Source organism: Diabrotica virgifera, chromosome 2 (genome assembly GCF_917563875.1).
Source record: "Diabrotica virgifera virgifera chromosome 2, PGI_DIABVI_V3a".
Taxonomy (NCBI): Eukaryota; Metazoa; Arthropoda; class Insecta; order Coleoptera; family Chrysomelidae; genus Diabrotica; species Diabrotica virgifera.
Window position 1 is genome coordinate 132,992,520 of NC_065444.1, and position 20,265 is coordinate 133,012,784.

Consider the following 20,265-nt stretch of genomic DNA (forward strand, 5'->3'; position numbering starts at 1 on the left):
AATTGTTGTGTTTATGTTGAGAAGACCAATGATCAGAATATTTCCCGTTTGCATCCAATGGTTGTTGCAGATATTTTACATCAAAAATTAAAGATTAATAATATTAAGCAAATTAAAAGTATAGGAAGAAACCGTGTTAAAGTAATCCTCAAATCTATTTTGGATGCAAACAATTTAGTCAATAATAGTCACTTAAAGGACGATAATTTAAAAGCGTACATTCCAAATCACCTCTTGGAAATCAAAGGACTGATACGCGATGTTGATACCAAATATAATATTGACTATTTGAAAAAATATATGAGCTCTAGTTCACCAATTATTGATATTAAAAGAATGCACAGGAAAGTAGAAAAGGATGGAAATACAGAATACGTCCCTAGACGTAATGTTATAATTACTTTTGAAGGCAATTGTTTGCCAAACTATGTTGTGATAAATTATGTATTTTTCCAAGTGGAAAAATTGTTGGGTAAAGTGACGCAATGTTATAAATGCCTCAAATATGGACATATTTCTAGACAGTGTAAAGGTACACAGGAATACTGTATACAATGTGGACAAATTAAAAATGACATACATACATGTGATGAAACAAAAAAGTATTGCATACACTGTAAAACTGATAAGCATATATCGATCTCTAAAAACTGTCCTTTTTTCGAACATCAAAAAAAAATAAAAAATATCATGATTGAACATAAAATCTCATATTTGGAGGCAAAAAATTTGAGTGACTCATCATTTTCTGGTCTTATTTCTAATAACAGATTTGAAATATTGTCAAATTCAGACAAAGAATTTCCAAAATTAACTAACTCCTCTGAAGTTAGTACATCTCCTTATTTCAAGCCATTGAGGCCTCACCTACAGAAACTCAAAAGTTTTAGCCAACCAAGCTGTAGTACATCAAGCACTGAGTATAGTGCAAATAAAAAAAGAAAAGTATCATCTCCAACTTCCGAAGATCCTACACCATATCTCATCCCTTTCAGATTTGGACCGTCTCAACCTTTACCTCCCTTAAATAAGGAAAGTTTTCCTAATACAGACAATGATAAAAATAAGTTAGTAGATTCCTTAGTACTTCTTTTCTCAAGTTTTATTCAAAATATTAATTGTTTAGAAGAGGCAAAATCACTTGACATGAATTTGTTAGCCAAAGGTATTAATAATGTTCTAGATAATATTTTAAAAAATAACTCATCTAATGACGAACAAATCTAAACTCAAAATAATACAATGGAATGCTCGATCAGCTGTTGCTAACAAAAACAGCCTTATTAACTTTTTAATAACCGAAGATATTGACATAGCTTTAATAAGTGAAACTTGGTTTAAACGGGATGTTGTATATATTTATAGAGGTTATAATGTGATACGCGAAGATCGCGATGACGGCTATTCTGGAGTTGCTATTTTAATTAAAACTGGTATTCCTTTTGAGCGCATAACAATTAAAAAAAATTATATTCAAGACTTGCTTGCTTGTGGTATTAAAATCAACTATAAACAAAGTTATTTAAGTTTACTCTCTGTATATAGGTGCCCAAAAACTAAAACCAAAACCGAAGATTGGGATAAGTTATTTTCTCAACTAAAACACCCTTGTATCATTGGAGGAGATATGAATGCACATAATTCTTTGTGGGGCTCATATAAAAATGATAATATAGGCCATCAAATTGTGGAGACAATTCAGAATTTAGATTATGTAGTAATGAATAATGGACAACCAACTTGCCAAACGAGTCCAGGAAACTCAGATTCCATGATTGATGTCACGTTTTGCTCACCATCCCTTTTTGATAAAACTTCGTGGTCTGTAGATCTTGATACCTTGGGATCAAATCATTTCGTTATAAAGGTTGTGATCGATGTCTTGGGAACTAATGCTAATACCATTTATCCCAGTACTAAGTGGAACATTAAAAAAGCAAATTGGTCATTATACTCTCAGCTTGTTGATACCTTATTAAACGAAAAACCTCACACATCCTTAAATACCCAAGAAAAATATAATTTCCTTATTGACTGTATTAATGAAGCTTCTAAACAATCTATTTCTGAATATAAACCATTTAAATGCAAACGGACTCCCCCTCCGTGGTGGGATTCGGAATGTGATCAATCCGTTGCAGAAAGAAAGAAGGCATTAATAAACTATAAAAACAATTCTTCTCCTGAAAATTTTTGTAAATGCAAAGAAGTAAATGCTCGTGTCAAAAAATTCCTGAAATTAAAGGCCAAACAAAGTTGGGTTGCATGGTGTTCAAAATTAAATAAACAAACTCCATCTAGTCTTATTTGGAATCAAGCAAGAAAAATGAATAGGAAAAAAGTTAATTTTTCATTACCTCTAAGTAATTCATGGGTAGACGATTTTTTCGATAAAATAGCTCCACCTTACGTAAATAACCAGTTAGATGTTATTAATTCTAAAACGCTTCGATCTGATCAGAATCATTTTCTCCTTACACCTTTTTCGAGAACTGAATTAGAATTTGCCCTTGATAATCGCGTTAGTACCTCACCAGGATACGATGCAATCAAATATCCTATGATACAACATTTACCAGATAACGCAAAACAATTACTTTTAAATATATTTGACCAGATAATTATTGAAGGCAACAGCATAATAGATTTTAAGCGTATTATAGTCGTTCCTATTCCCAAACCGGGGAAAGACCCTAAATTAGCTGAAGCTTACCGACCGATATCATTATTATCATGTATATTGAAGACTCTCGAACGGATGGTTAAGATTAGGTTGGATTGGTGGCTAAGGGATCAAAATCCTTTACCCGCTAACCAACATGGTTTTAAAAAAGGTTATGGAACTTTAGATTCCTTAACAACTCTTGTTGTAGACATTCAGAACAGTTTTTCCAGGAACAGTTATGTGCCCGCTTTATTTTTAGACATCGAAGGTGCTTATGACTCTGTCTCTCTTTCAATTCTCCAAGAAAAAATGATTACATTTTTTAATATTCCATCACAGTTTGCTTCTAACATTGTAAACCTGTATAAAAATAGAATAATTTATTTAAAAAATAATCATACTCTTATAGGCCCTAGACTTAATAACAAAGGATTACCTCAGGGCTCCGTTTTGAGCCCTATTTTATTTAACATTTACACAGCAGATCTACACAACATCACTATTAACAATATTGCATTTAATGTTGTACAATATGCTGACGATTTCTGTTTGTACACAGAACACAAGAAATATCAGCAATCCATTGAAAACTTGAATAGTGTCTATGGTCTCCATAAAAAATGGTTTATTGAAAATGGCTTTGAATTATCATGCAGTAAATCACAAGTTTGTTTATTTACCAGACATAACTTTCCTAATATTAGCACAATCACCTTAGGTGGGCATAAATTTTCTTTTAAAAATAAAATTAAATATCTTGGAATGATACTCGACCAAAAATTGACCTGGAAGTTACATATTGACGACATGTTGAACAGGTGTAATAAGGGAATAAACTTTCTTAAATCAATTAATAGAACTTGGTGGGGATCGGATGTTGAAGTAAGTTTATTATTTTATAAAGCTTACATACGATCTATTTTCGATTACGGCAGTGTTTTGTATGGATCAGCAAGTAATGCACTACTAAACAAAATCAACGTTTTACAGAATTCAGCCTTACGAATATGTCTAGGAGCTATGAGATCCACTCCAGTACAAGCTTTATATTTGGAAGCCTTGGAACCTCCTTTAAATCTAAGACGAAGTTTTCTGTCCAAAAAATATTTAATGAAAGTATACTTAATTAACCCTCTTCTATACCAAAAAATAGTGACTTTAAGTTGCCATGATCTAACCAATAAATATTGGCAAAAAAAAGAAATCTCCCTTACTGTGTGAAGCTTATAATCAAAATATAGTACTCTTAAAAAATATAGATAAAACGAACGACTTATTCAAAAACTACGCGTACTCTTCTTTCTTTTCTCCTACAGATATTATTGTACCAAATTATAGTGAAAACATATATTTAAATAAAAATATTCTTTTATCCATAACGAATAGTTACAATGAGTCAATAGCTCTATATACAGATGCGTCTAAATCTGCAGATGGAACTGGATGCGCCTTTTTTATACCATCGGGACATATAGAAAAGAAATTCAAACTGAAACCGGAGACTTCGATTTATACAGCAGAGGCTATTGCAATATATGAAGCTTTACTATATGTAGCTGAATTTGATTTCGCCCATATTATAATTTTGTCTGACTCCTTAGCAGTATTGAAATCTCTTGGTATATATGGACCCCCAAACATCCAAGACTGCCCATACATTTATAAAATTAAACATATTAAACAAAATCTTTTAACCAAAGGAATCAATGTACATTTTATCTGGATTAAAGCACACGCAGGATTTGAACATAATGAGTATGTCGACTTATTAGCCAAAGAAAGCGTTTCATCCGATACCAGTATTCTACATAAAATAACACTGACTGATAGTATAATCTCTTTCAAGTCAACACTGCATCGGGAGTGGAGCTACCAGTGGAAGGAATACTCTTTTGTGAATCAAAATAGATACTCGTTAATTCAGCCCGATATTCCCAAATTTCCTTGGTACAAGTCTTGTAGAGCTTCTAGAAAGTACATAACTTCTATTATTAGAGTACGATTCGGGCACGCATGTTATCCAAAGCATTTATTTAAAATACAGGTTTTGGATAATGATAAATGTGAGCATTGTGAAGAGGAAAGTGATTTAGATCATATATTTTTTGGTTGTTCTAAAAATACAATTTACTCATCTAAATTAATAAATGATTTATTAAAATGTAAAGTAGCAACTCCTTGGAATATACTATATTTATTATCACTTGGTTCTGTAGATGTATACAACTCTTTAATTAACTTTTTAAAAGACAGCAAATTATCATTATAATTCCCTTAAACATTTTTAATTAATACCTTTGGTAGTTAGTAGTTTTAGCTGTTAAGCTTAGTGTTACTTAATACCTTTTAGTTGTTATCTTTGTTTTAAACCTGTTTTGTATAACTTGATAACTTGTATTCCTTATGTGTCTGGCAGTATGACGGTAAGTCTAAGCCAAAATAAAAAAAAAAAAAAAACTATTACCCATAACTTAGTGATAGTGTATAAACGCGGCTTCGGTAAATACAACTAAACATACAATTCTGCACAGACATTTGCTACTGGGTGGTCTCCGCATATATATATATATATATATATATATATATATATATATATATATATATATATATATATACTGCCGGTTTGCGGATCTAGATTTGTACTGACTTCGAATACCGAAAGTGTTTAACATTCCCGCAACCAAATTACCACAATTTAATTACCCCTCTTTACATGTATTTGCAAGTAGGTGGCATGGATTTTCGGCAGTGTGGTCGTTTTGTTTGTTAGAAATACAGGGTGAGGCAGATAAAGAGCCAATTAGAAATATCTCGGGAACTAAAGTAACTTAGTTATGAAGATTTGAATTAAGGAGTTTTGAAGAGTGAACTATTTAATGAAAATATTTTCATCTCTTTTCTACTTCCGGTTATACCAGAAGTTGCTTATTACTTCGATTTTGTTTAATGAGACACCCTGCATGTTTTCACATTTTTGGATTCTCCTCGATGTCTTATTTTTTAAAATATCTTTTGGTTTCTAACCAAATAGAATATCTCGGTAACTAACTCCGTATTTAACTAGTTTAAATTAAATTCAGAAAACGGAGTTGGAAAAGATTCGTCAAGACGCTACTTTAAATGAAAAATAGTTGAATTACGAATTACGTGGTTCCTGAGACACACCCGGCCAAAGAGGAAGAAAATTGAATTTCAGAGCTCAAAATCGGTATACGCAGAAAACGTACTTTATCAGCATCCAATGGAGCAATTTTCTTCTTTTTTTTTATCTCACGTAACTGGAATAGAGAGACCTTAATAACGTATTACCACATTCCAAAGATTCTTTAAGTTTAATGGACTGTTTTATTATACATACGATAAAGATTTTCAAGATTATGATATGAAGGTCCTATGTGCAATCTAAGTGGTTGAAGAATATTGAATAACCAAAAGCATATTTCATCTCCATTTTTGTATTTATTGCGGTTTTACAGCAGGAGTAATACATTAAAACATTTTTTTCTATAGTATTTTTACTACAAAAGCAAGATTACGTAGGTCAAAATTTCTGACGTAAAAGCACTGTCAAAACATTAGAATGCGACTTTTCATCATGGCCACGTTAATGTCATTACTTGTCAGATATTTTTCTTTGTTTTTGTTTACTATAAAAATAATATCTATAATTCTTTATTCTAATTAATGATGTCAATCGGATTTCATATCAATTGCCGAAATATATTAATCATATACCAAAATATTTGAATTGTAAATGAATGAATAATTATTAGAATTAAATTTGTGTAGCACAGCCACGCACAGCTAAAATACAACACCGACACGGAACTGCCCGATCTTGTATAAGCGTCCACATGGTATTAATAAGAAAAACGTAATCGCGATTACATTGAGAATTTTAGAATTATATTAATTAAATAAACAAAAACATTTATTATTATCAATAATATAAGTTTTCTAAAACAATTATTTAAGTTCAATATTCCAAAAAATAATAATTTTAGTTAAATATTTTAGACATTCGTACACTACTCATACATTCAAACGCAAATGACAGTTCAGTGTTGCTGGTTGCGGTCAATTATGCTGTGAGCTGTGAAATAATCTATTTAATGATTATACCGACACTATGATAATATTGTTGCTATTTAATATATTTCGGCAAGTAATGAAAACCAATTGACATCATTAATTAGAATAAATAGTTATACAGTATTTCTCATGATCATCTTTCAGTGCGTCACAGTTTTTCGATTTCTTTCTAACGCATTAAATTGTATGTGACAGAAAAAAGGCACGTCGGTGATTACATTTCGTCGGTGACATTTTTATAACATTTATTCTAGTTATTCTAGTTGTCGATAGATGGCACCATAATAAAAAAATAATTTTTTTTAATTAGATAATAATATTACAAATATAATCTGAATAATTTATAAGACTATACAAATCAAAGAAAATACCATTTTATAAATGCAAGAAACACTTTTGATTTAATTATTTATATGGGAAATAAGTCACAATTAAAATGAAAAAAATAATTTTATTAACGTTTCGACGCCCAAATCGGGTGCCGTTGTCAAAATACAAAATATTACTGTAATATTTTGTATTTTGACAACGGCACCCGATTTGGGCGTCGAAACGTTAATAAAATTATTTTTTTCATTTTAATTGTGGCTTATTTCCCATATAAATAATTAATCATAAAAATGCCACAAGGAAATAGCTTCAGAACAACTTTTGATTTGTTTCTATTCCAAATTGAAAATAAAATGTGACAACTGTCAGATTTAAGTAAAATGTCATGTTAGAATAAATGTCATAAATGTGTATTATCACGGACTTACCCTTTTTCCTATCATTTGTTAGGCACTGAAAAATGATCATGAGAAATACTGTAGATATTGTCCTTTTCATGATCATTTTTCAGTGCGTCACAAATGATAGGAAAAAGGGTAAGTCCGTGATAATACACATTTATGACATTTATTCTAACATGACCTTTTAGTTAAATCTGACAGTTGTCACATTTTATTTTCAATTTAGAATAAAAACAAATAAAATGTGTTTCTTGCATTTATAAAATGGTATTTTCTTTGATTTGTATAGTCTTATAAATTATACAGATTATATTTGTAATATTATTATCTAATTAAAAAAAATATTTTTTTAATTATGGCGCCATCTATCGACAACTAGAATAATCACAGAACTAGAAGTAATCAACGACGTGCCTTTTTTCTGTCACATACAATTTAATGCGTTAGAAAGAAATCGAAAAACTGTGACGCACTGAAAGATGATCATGAGAAAAATAATATTATTTTTATAGTAAACAAAAACAAAGAAAAATATCTGACAAGTAATGACATAAACGTGGCCATGATGAAAAGTCACATTCTAATGTTTTGACAGTGCTCATACGTCAAAAATTTTGACCTACGTAATCTTGCTTTTGTACTAAAAATACTATATTTTCATACTAAGTATAATATATCAATTATGATGTCACTACCTGTATCATAATGAACTTCATTATGATACAGATTTTCATCAAGATACAGATTTTTAACCAATAGAATCGCGATAGGGTATTCGCGATAAAGGTGGCACACGCGCTGTGACTAATGGCGAGTTAAATTTATACACTTTGACAGTTCTCAATATGTAAACAAACTGTCAAAATGACAAACTAATTAATTTATTTGCGTTACAAAATAATAAATTTGAATATATTTTTGGTTGTGAATGATCATAGAAAAAATCATGTACACAACTTGCGTTTAATTATTATTATGAAGCTCGTACTCTATACGAAACTCGCCGCTAGGCGGCTCGTTTCGTAACTGTCATACTCGCTTCATAATGACCATCATTAAATGCTCGTTGCATAATATACTATTATTTCATTACTACTTTGCTCCGAAATGAATGGTCTTAAAGCAAGGAAAGTAGAAAACAACGATGTTTTAATAATTTTTAAATATTTTATTTTTTTAATTTTATAGCAGATATCAATATGACACAACTTTTTCTGAGAAAATCAGAATGCCGCCTCTTGCAATTCTTCTATTATTAATGATAACTCTTGATTCTGACTCTCTATCGTGCGTCCCACCTTGACTTTATGGCCAACAGTGATGCCAAATTTGATCAGAAACAGGTTTTAAGCAAACATACTTTTTTCTGCAGGATAACTATTAATAACTTCTTCTTCTTCTTTTTTGTTTTTGGTTTCGCTGCAAGGCGATTACCAGCACGATTTATAAGCGATCTTGACGTAGTCTGGCTCTAAGCCATACCAAAATCGCTGACTATGTTTTTGTAAGGAAGCTTTTGATGAGGTGTGATGATTATAATTAAATGAGATTAATTGGGTCAGGTTCAGTATGATTAAAAATTAAAACATAAATTAAATGACAAATAGCAACATAATATAACACGGATACATATAAACAGTTGAGCCTTGCAATTTGTAAGCTTATTTTGTTAATTGCTAGAAAACGCATTGCAGTTTATAAGCTTATTTGGTTAATTGCAAGAAAACGCATAATTACATTGACTGATTCTTCCGCTAAAGAACTTAGAATATTGTATATAGATAGCGGTGTTTTGAAGTTCATGGAAATAAATTTTGTGTATATATCAAAATTAGGAATCACATTAATCGGGCATTCAAAAAAGATGTGGTTTAGATCCTCGAGACGACCACATTCACAAAAAGGATTATCTTTTATATTCATTTTATACAGATGTTGTTTTGTTAAACAGTGGCCTGTGCGCATTCTAATGATGGTGGTAGTATGTCTTCTATTTCTATATGGAAAATTTGAATACCAAGGTTTTGTAGGAAAGAAGTCTTGAATTGTTTTGTATTGCGAAGTCTTCTTCTGGGCTAAAGATTTCCATTTTTCTTGGTACTCTTTTGTAATTTTTCCTCTGATGATTGATAGGGCATCCTGGGAATTCAGTTGTACTTCCATGGGTACATTCAGGTCTCTTCCTATTTTTGCCAGTATGTCAGCCTGGGTGTTACCAAATATATTAGAGTGTCCAGGTATCCAGGAAAGGAGAATTTTGGTACCATTCTCATTGGCTGAAGATATAAGTTTCTTTGTTTTTAGGGCCCTTATATCTGCTGAAGCAGATATGTTAGGAATTAATATTATTGACATTTTATGGCTGTCAGGGGTTCTAAAACATTTTTTTTTCGAAACATACCTTTATGTAAACCAAATAAAAATAATTTTGTATAAAACACTTATATAATAATGTATTTAAGCGCATAAATATGTTAAACCTTAATAAATACGTAGGTACTCACAGAAATAATTAAAATACATTTAAACTATATTATATTTTAGCTTCTTTGTATAATCCCGTCTTCCTCACTTTCACTGCCACTGTCGTAGGGTGTAAACACATTAAAATGACATTAATTTCATCTTGGAAATCAGTCATTAAGAATAACAATAAACTGCAATTAGGATCCAAATTTTCCAAATAAGCAGTGAGTTACCCAATACAATGTTACCAGTAATAATTTTAAGCTTATTTAATATTCTTTGTTATAATTTAATTTAGGTAAACTGACCATTAACAATTATACTTTATTTATTCTCAACTATAGGACCTGGTAGGACAATATAAAACTTTACTTAAACTTGACTGGCAATCTATTTTATATTTTTCTTGTACTTCAGAACTGTCTATACTGTCAATACATAAATTAACAACCTAGAACAACATCCACTTTTAATGTTGAATATTCTAACATTCTTAACCAAAAAAAGTTATTACGCATATCGATTATAAAATTGCTGATTACTTTTTGAAAATGACTATCACTCACAAAAAAAAACAATGAAAAATATTGTTTTACTTGACTGTAACGGGTTAGTTTTAATTTAACATTTTTAGGGACCTACATTTTTAGGACCTTGGTAATGTCCGATTGGCTTTTTGAAGAAAAATTCTTTTGAAGAAAATCGGAATTCGGAATTTAAGTTCTTGGAAGAACGTGGAGAGGAAGACTTATAATACTTGGTGGGAGACGCTTGGTGAAATAACGTTTCACTCTGTATACAAATAATGTTCGGTACACAAACCAATCCTAGATCTCAGGAGTGACCTAACTGGTTCCTTAAAAAGCCGTTAAATCTAAAGGTTTACCGCGCTTTTCTAGTTTTAACAGCACAGTTCGCTACTAGCCCTCGAGTAGAACAGTTCGCTATCAGTCCTCAGAAAGAACAGTCGCCAGTCGCTTAATATCGTAATCTTCATGCCGCTAAAAATAACGCAAAATCAATGTTGCCAGTATTATTCGTAGCCTAGAACATTCCTGTACGCAGCAAACCTTATCGTTGTAGTAGTTATACAGTGAAGTGAAGTGACAGTCCAACGTCAGTGTTATACGTACGTCAGTGGCATACGTCAGTTATACGTACATTACGATCCTAGTTTTTTTATTCACCATTCTTCATACAATAAAATTTGTTACTTGTAAACCGCTTTTCTTTCCAGCCCATGGCTGGTGGTCCTTCGATCTATTCTTAACTACGCCCTTTCTCAACCAACGCTTAAGCACTACATGTCGGTAAAAGAAATTGATATTAGTATGATCCACGATAGAAATGATTTATGAAGAAATGTAATTAGGAAACCGAAGCTACATAATTTTGGTTAAAGTCAACGATAATTAGAATGATACATTAAATAGAGGGAAAACAAAATGCATCCCTGCCGAACTCATTTGTTTTTATAATTGTCTAGATAGTTTTTATTGCCGTTATTTATTCTGATACATGGAGTGATTTCAATGTGCGTTACTATTACTAATAGGCCTGGATCCCGCGTACCAAAAAAGGTTATTAATAGCAACCTGAAAATTTGTTAATAGCTTAACGGTGTCTAATAGTCGGACAAACTTTGACAATTGGGAACACTGGAACACGCGAAGTTTTAATTATGGAACGTGATTTTAATTGGAACTTGTCATTCTGACAAGTTTATGATTGTGACAATTAGCAGGTTTTTAAGTTTATTCAATAGCAAACTTTATATAATATATGAAAAAATGTTTGTCCCATAAATATATTGGGCATTTTAATAAGTCCGACACTTAGAATATGTCAAATGACAGGAATTATGTTCGTGATAAATAGCAGTCTGATTTTTGCATGAGAGTTTATATTAATGATAGGGTAACAAATCAATTGGAAGTTCTGTCCGACAAAATACGTGGGACGTTTTCGTAGTCTGACGTTCTAAACTTTTAACCTCTTCCACAATTAAAACTTCTCTTGTTCCAGTGTTTCCGTACATCAAAATTTGTCCGACTGGATACCGTTAAGCTATCAACAAATTTTCAGCTTGCTATTAATAAACTTTTTTTTTGGTACACGGGATCCAGGCCTATAATATTAGCTATATCATGTACGTTCAGTTTAGACTAGACCAAGTTTACACACAATCTGCATGACGATTCATGCTGACAAAACTGTAACAGGTTTGAAATAATTAAATTTTTTGTATTATTTCAAATAAAAGTGCATACTTTCAAGAATACTCTCTGAAAATTGCAGATTGGTCGGAGTAAAATTACCAGAGATACAGCGTGTTCAATATCCCTACCTTCGACTCGCTTTGCCGCGACTTCGCGCCAGCACGCTTGAGTTTGAGCGTAGTGAGAAACGTTAAACAACTGTTCGCCTTCGCCTTCTCTTTTGTAGATTACTCAGCGATTCAAAAAACATATTCGAATGTGTATCACTTTACGATTTGGCAGACAAATAAGATGCAGTTGTCAAAACTTTAAAAGCATTTTTCTCAAAACTGCTTTTTCAAATGCGGTGGACATTGTAACTGAAAAACTACTTGACCCATCTACCTGAAATTTTGATTAGCTTTTCTTTACGACATTTCGTGAGCTAACAACGTCGAGATATTTTTTGTTCTGTTTTTATTTTTTATTCAACAATAATAAATATGTATGTTTATTTTTTGTCAAAATTTGTCACCAATACCGAATATATTTTTGGTATTGAATGACTTATTTTTCAATATTGTGTGGATTGATTTTTTTTAATATTCTTTGAATTGTACTTAATATTGTATTTAATTTAAAAATAAAATAATTCTACCATAGCTTCGAAAAAAATCTTGTCGCATCCAGAGAGTTATAAATTTGGAAACATATTATCATGCTGACTAATTTTTTATAAAGCGAACTTATTGTATTTATATGGAGCTTATTGAAAACCACAATTAATCTAAGGGCATGGGCGCAAATATTTTACGGCTATCTTTACAAGGCAAATTACGTGTAGTAAAATTCTCACTGGTATGGATATGTAAACATTACTTGACAAATGTCATCATTAACTTTAAAGAGATGGCTTTTGAATGTTCTTGGATAATTGTTACTTGTATAATTGCATTATTAATTCAGTTAATTAATATGATAATTTTTTCACTAACTATGTATTCAGTGATTGTAATAATTTATATACTGTACAACAAAAACTAATACTCAATCGAGAAAAGAGGAAAAGTGATAAAGTGATTTTTTAATAATATGGTGTCATTTTTTCGAATCCTGACAAAATTAATAAATTATTTTTAAAAAATTTAAACGCAGAATGAAAGAATCAATTATTATCGATGGCCGAAAGTCCCTTAGAATAAATAAAGTTTCTTTTGAATAAGATATTTGAAATAAAAAATCACACTACATTTTCTCTTAGTTTTTCACCCCTTTAACTTATTAAAATAAACATTATAGATGTTTTCAGGGACTTTCGTTCCTCGGTAAGAACGTAATATTTCATTCTGCGTTTAAATTTTTCAAAAATACTTATTAGTTTTCTCAGGATTCGAAAAACATGAATCCCATTTAAATAGCATTGGAGCCGAAACTTTGTACCGATCCCCTTAAATCCCTTCGCAATTTAGATTGTTGATCTAAAAACGATTTTTCTCTCTCTTCAATATCAGGTTCGCCGAATTTATTTCAGAAAAATCACAATGGATATTTAAATGCCAGTTGAATTAATAAATCGCGTTTGTTTAATAAAACTGGACTAAATTAATTCATGAATAATGACCCTTTTGATGATTTTTTGAAAAGGCAAAAATATTTAATGTACGTATTTTATAATTTGTTGGACACTGTTAACTATTACCTAAAAATAGTTAACGTTTTTTATTTTATAATAATAATTTTTTTAGTATAAAACCAATTTTTTCAGATATTCAGATATTTTCAGATATTCAACCAGTCAGATATTTTTCAACCTCAGCAATATAAAATCAAAAATGTATAGTACTAGTCTAAGAGCTGGAATCGGATTTTGCTCGTGATAAGTAATGTGGACAAATTATACGGGGATATGTTGAAATAGTCGTGTACATCACTTTCCCACACAGGCGGAAACCAGAGCGCGGGGGATAAGGGTAGTTATAAGGGGTCAAAGTCGCGGTTTTTATTATTTTTTTTTGTGACGCTTATGATCGAGATAGTGCACCAAAATTTGGGAATAAGTAGGTCAAGACGTTACTAAGTAAAATATCCAGGGGCGGAATGCTGAGTGGGGAACAAAGGGGTGGTGGGCAGGGGTGAATATAAAAATTATAAGGCGTTTTTTGTGACGTTTTTGATTGAGATAGTGCACCAAAATTTGGGAACAAGTAAGTCATATCGTAACTAAGCAAAATCTCCAGGGCTGTCATAATTTCGTCATATTTCGGGGCTTCATATTTCTGTAACCATTCTTCTTCATGTGCCTCATCTTTTAAGAACATTGGCGATGCTCCTGGGGTAGAAGAGGGGTAAACAATTATTAGGTCGGCAATAAATTCATAAAAACCTAGCAGATTACTGTGGAATTTTACAAAACTATTTTTTTTTCAATTCTGCTATGTTGAATATTAAGCTACTGGAATAGAACCCATTAAGGGTGGATTAGGAGTGAAAAGTATTTAAAGTGGTAATAAATTCGTAAAAATCTAGCTGTACACTCTGGTATTTCAGAAACAATTGTTTTTGAAATCTGCTAGCTTCAATATTAAGCTAGCATAATTGCTTCCCTTAAGGGCGGTTTAAACTGTTAGGTGAAAAATTATTAGGGTGGTAATAAATTCATAAAAACCTAGCAGTACACTCCGATATTTCAGAAACATTTTTTTTTAATTCTACTAGTCTGAATAGTAAACTAGCGCTACCATAATCGCTCCCCTTACGGGTGGTTTAGAGGTGAAAAATTATCAGGGTGGTAATAAATTCGTAAAAAACTAGCAGAACACTGTGTTATTTAAAAACATTTTTTTAAATTCTCCTAGCTTGAAACCTTAGGCTAGAGAATCGTTCACCTTAAGGGTGGTTAGAGAGGTGAAAAATTATTAGGGTCGTACCTAATAGTAAAAAATTGGTGAAAAAATATGACGTAGGTTAATTTGGATTCCGCTCATGTGGCCCCGCTAGCTTAATGGTCCCTATAAAATCCTTTCGGCAGGAACCAATAATCGTTTGTCATCGAGCCGTGGTAGGTACTCTATATCTCACCGTATAGTCGGAGATATAGAAGCGTATTTTGCTCGTGATAAGTAATATGGACAAACTATACGTGGATATGTTGAATTAGTCGTGTATATGACTTTCCCACACGGGCGGAAACCAGACCGAGGGACGAGGGTAGTTAAAGGGGTCAAAGTCGCGGTTTTTATTATTTTTTTTGTGCCGCTCATGATCGAGATAGTGCACAAAAATTTGGGAATAAGTAGTTCTTGACGTTACTAATTAAAATCTCCAGGGGCGGAATGCTGAGTGGGGAACAAAGGGGTGGTGGGCAGGGGTGAATATAAAAATTATAAGGCGTTTTTTGTGACGTTTTTGATTGAGATAGTGCACCAAAATTTGGGAACAAGTAAGTCATATCGTAACTAAGCAAAATCTCCAGGGCTGTCATAATTTCGTCATATTTCGGGGCTTCATATTTCTGTAACCATTCTTCTTCATGTGCCTCATCTTTTAAGAACATTGGCGATGCTCCTGGGGTAGAAGAGGGGTAAACAATTATTAGGTCGGCAATAAATTCATAAAAACCTAGCAGATTACTGTGGAATTTTACAAAACTATTTTTTTTTTCAATTCTGCTATGTTGAATATTAAGCTACTGGAATAGAACCCATTAAGGGTGGATTAGGAGTGAAAAGTATTTAAAGTGGTAATAAATTCGTAAAAATCTAGCTGTACACTCTGGTATTTCAGAAACAATTGTTTTTGAAATCTGCTAGCTTCAATATTAAGCTAGCATAATTGCTTCCCTTAAGGGCGGTTTAAACTGTTAGGTGAAAAATTATTAGGGTGGTAATAAATTCATAAAAACCTAGCAGTACACTCCGATATTTCAGAAACATTTTTTTTAATTCTACTAGTCTGAATAGTAAACTAGCGCTACCATAATCGCTCCCCTTACGGGTGGTTTAGAGGTGAAAAATTATCAGGGTGGTAATAAATTCGTAAAAAACTAGCAGAACACTGTGTTATTTAAAAACATTTTTTTAAATTCTCCTAGCTTGAAACCTTAGGCTAGAGAATCGTTCCCCTTAAGGGTGGTTAGAGAGGTGAAAAATTATTAGGGTGGTACCTAATAAATTAGTAAAAAATTGGTGAAAAAATATGACGTAGGTTAATTTGGATTCCGCTCATGTGACCCCGCTAGCTTAATGGTCCCTCTAAAATCCTTTCGGTACTCTATATCTCACCGTATAGTCGGATATATAGAAGCGGATTTTGCTCGTGATAAGGGGGACAGAGGGGTGGGGGCAGGGGTGAATATAACAATTATAAGGGGTTTTTTGTGACGTTCGTGATGGAGATAGTGCACCAAAATTTGGGAATAAGTAGACCATGACATAACTAAGTAAAATCTCCAGGGGCGGAAATCAGACCGAGGGACGAGGGTAGTTATAAGGGGTCAAAGTCGCGGTTTTTATTTTTGAAGTTATACTTCTTTAGGCGCGATTGAGATTGAGGGTGAATTTATATTGATCTGCGCGCATGCGCACACCGACAGTTTGGTATTAGTCTTTATACGGGCTCTGATTGGGTGTTGAAATGATCTGTCAATAATTGTTCAATATGGAGGTTATCGGTAAACAAAAATGTGGTATAATATATTAGTTTTTATTGTTGTGAGGACAGAAATAAAATCAAATTTATAATTATAGTGACTTTTAAAATAGTTTTGAAAAGCCACAGGTACGTAATTCTAAATGTTTCAGTTGTATTCCAATAAAAAATTATCTTCATACCTATTTGGAAAATGTAAAAAAATAATGTACTTACCTAGTACTTGCTATGCTATACCCCTAGTAGGCAATGCTTTAATTTACATAATCTGATTACGAACAAACTTTCTACAAATTTTCATCTAATGTATCGTTTTCTTACTCTATATATTGTTGTATTTTAATTCGACAAAAATTAAACTAATAAAAATTCATATAAACAAAATGTCAAAAAGTTGTTTAGTTTGTGTATATTCCCACATGACGTATACGCGAAGGTGGTGCAATTTGAAATCGCTTTGACTCTCGTACGGCGGGATACACGGGAAGTAGGTTCAAGCCCAATGCAAGTTATATCATTTTTTTTTATTTTTTTTTATAGATTTTATGATTGTAAGTATATTATTTTATAATTTTTTTCAGAAAATACGTATTTAATTAAAATTTTTGGCAACAATTATTGTTCAGAAATCATTTGTGGCATTTTTCAATGTGTTTGTGTGTATTCTATTCTTTTATTTTTTAAATTTTTGGTATTGTTTTAATAAAAATTTTTGGAAAGTAGTAGAGAAACTGTTTAAAGTATATTGATTTCGTTGAAATCATATAATAGAAGTATAACTTCTTACGTGCGTACAAAGTACACACATTCTTTTTTTTGTGCCGCTTATGATCGAGATAGTGCACTAAAATTTGGGAATAAGTAAATCATATCGTAACTAAGCAAAATCTCCGGGGGCGTCACAAAAAACACCTTATAATTTTTATATTTACCCCTGCCCCCACCCCTTTGTCTCCCACGCAGCGTTGCGCCCCTGGAGATTTTACTTGGTTATGTCATGGCCTAATAATTTTTATATTTACCCCTGCCCCCACCCCTTTGTCTCCCACGCAGCGTTGCGCCCCTGGAGATTTTACTTAGTTATGTCATGGCCTACTTATTTCCAAATGTTGGTGCACAATCTCGATCATGGGCGTCACAAAAAACCCCTTATAATTTTTATTTTCACCCCTGTCCCCACCTCTTTGTCCCCACGCAGCGTTCTGCCCCTGGATATTTTACTTAGTAACGTCTTGACCTACTTATTCCCAAATTTTGGTGCACTATCTCGATCATGAGCGGCACAAAAAAAATAATAAAAACCGCGACTTTGACCCCTTTAACTACCCTCGTCCCTCGGTCTGGTTTCCGCCCGTGTGGGAAAGTCATATACACGACTAATTCAACATATCCACGTACAGTTTGTCCATATTACTTATCACGAGCAAAATACGCTTCTATATCTCCGACTATACGGTGAGATATAGAGTACCTACCACGGCTCGATGACAAACGATTATTGGTTCCTGCCGAAAGGATTTTATAGGGACCATTAAGCTAGCGGGGCCACATGAGCGGAATCCAAATTAACCTACGTCATATTTTTTCACCAATTTTTTACTATTAGGTACGACCCTAATAATTTTTCACCTCTCTAACCACCCTTAAGGGGAACGATTCTCTAGCCTAAGGTTTCAAGCTAGGAGAATTTAAAAAAATGTTTTTAAATAACACAGTGTTCTGCTAGTTTTTTACGAATTTATTACCACCCTGATAATTTTTCACCTCTAAACCACCCTTAAGGGCAGCAAATATGGTAGCGCTAGTTTAATATTCAGACTAGTAGAATTAAAAAAAATGTTTCTGAAATATCGGAGTGTACTGCTAGGTTTTTATGAATTTATTACCACCCTAATAATTTTTCACCTAACAGTTTAAACCTCCCTTAAGGGAAGCAATTATGCAAGCTTAATATTGAAGCTAGCAGATTTCAAAAACAATTGTTTCTGAAATACCACAGTGTACAGCTCGATTTTTACGAATTTATTACCACTCTAAATATTTTTCACCCCTAATCCACCCTTAATGGATTCTATTCCGCTAGCTTAATATTCAACATAGCAGAATTGAAAAAAAAAATAGTTTTCTAAAATTCCACAGTAATCTGCTAGGTTTTTACGAATTTATTACCGCCGTAATAATTTTTTACCCCTCCACTACCCCAGGATCATCGCCAGTGTTCTTAAAAGATGAGGTACATGAAGAAGAATGGTTGCAGAAATATAGGCAAGAATCCTTCAAATGCAAAGTTTAACAAACGCCAAGTTTCATGGTTCTCATTTGTTCTTGAATTTGAATTGCTGAACTTTATTAGTGAATATATTAATTTACCCTTTATTTCAATGTTTGTTTTATTTCGATTTTCTTTGGAATATTTCTTTATTCCATCTTCATCATGCCATTAATTAATATTCTCATAGGAACAATGTAAATACATACCAATAATTTTTTTATTTGTTTCAGTTGGGGGTAATTTTTCCAACTAGCGACAAACTTACCAACGGTCATAAGGACTTGTTCGCCCCATGCGTCCAAGCTATCAAAGAAACTCTCGCCGGGGAACCGTTTCGGGAATTTACAGCATCCATGTACTTTCATCGGTACTTACAATGGAAATGGCTGGAGTCGCAGTCAGTTACTTACAAAACCTTTCGGATGTACAGGGTACTCGGGAAAGGCGGCTTCGGAGAAGTCTGCGCCTGTCAGGTATGTTGATTTTTTTCTTGGGCGTTAAATATATTCGTGGATGTACGTAAAATAGGTTTCTACCTAGTGTAATCTTGATTATGAAAGGAAACCGAAACCATTGGAAGGAAATCAATACCGAGGTAACAAAATATGCACTATATTAATTTAGAATTTCGTATTTTCGAAATAATTTAATTATATCCGCTAACGTTAACTATTTCAAATCTCTCTCAAATTTACCGTTTTTAAATTTTTATTTAATTAATTAGGTACAGTACAACATTACCGCCATAGCCCATATTCTCTTTTTTTTTTAGTTACTGCTTGTTTTCGTTGTTGATTCTTGAATGGTCTGCACTTATATATAATATAAAGTGCAGAGTTTATATTATAACTATATTATAGTACTTTCACTCTAACTTTTCCCATGCATAAAATTATTCCCGAATTATTTTTTATACTAGGTCTCTTTTGTACTCACAGAAACTAGTATCGACAAGACCATGGACAAGAAACTTGTCCATAGAAACCACAATAAGTTAAACAAGGATAACAACATGGCATGTCGTTGATATAACTTTTCGTTTCACTTTGTTTACTTTAATTGACAGGTTTGTCTATTTTAAGTGACAGTGCCATTAGCGCAGGTGTTGGTTATTATTTGAATTTATTGTTTATTGCTTTTTCAAATTATTTAACTTTTAGTCTTTATATTATTATATGTTACTGTAATTTTTAT

At 32.3% G+C, this 20,265-nt stretch overlaps 1 protein-coding gene across 2 annotated transcripts in view; it reads left to right on the top strand.

Annotated features, from left to right (window-relative positions):
* LOC114330073 (G protein-coupled receptor kinase 2) overlaps positions 1-20,265 on the top strand; it is a 778,149-nt gene that overhangs the window by 426,565 nt on the left and 331,319 nt on the right. For both annotated transcript variants that reach the window (XM_050642802.1, XM_050642803.1), the window contains one exon: positions 19,302-19,544. In XM_050642802.1, coding sequence (XP_050498759.1) covers positions 19,302-19,544 — 243 coding nt within the window. The remainder of the gene's footprint in view (positions 1-19,301; positions 19,545-20,265) is intronic.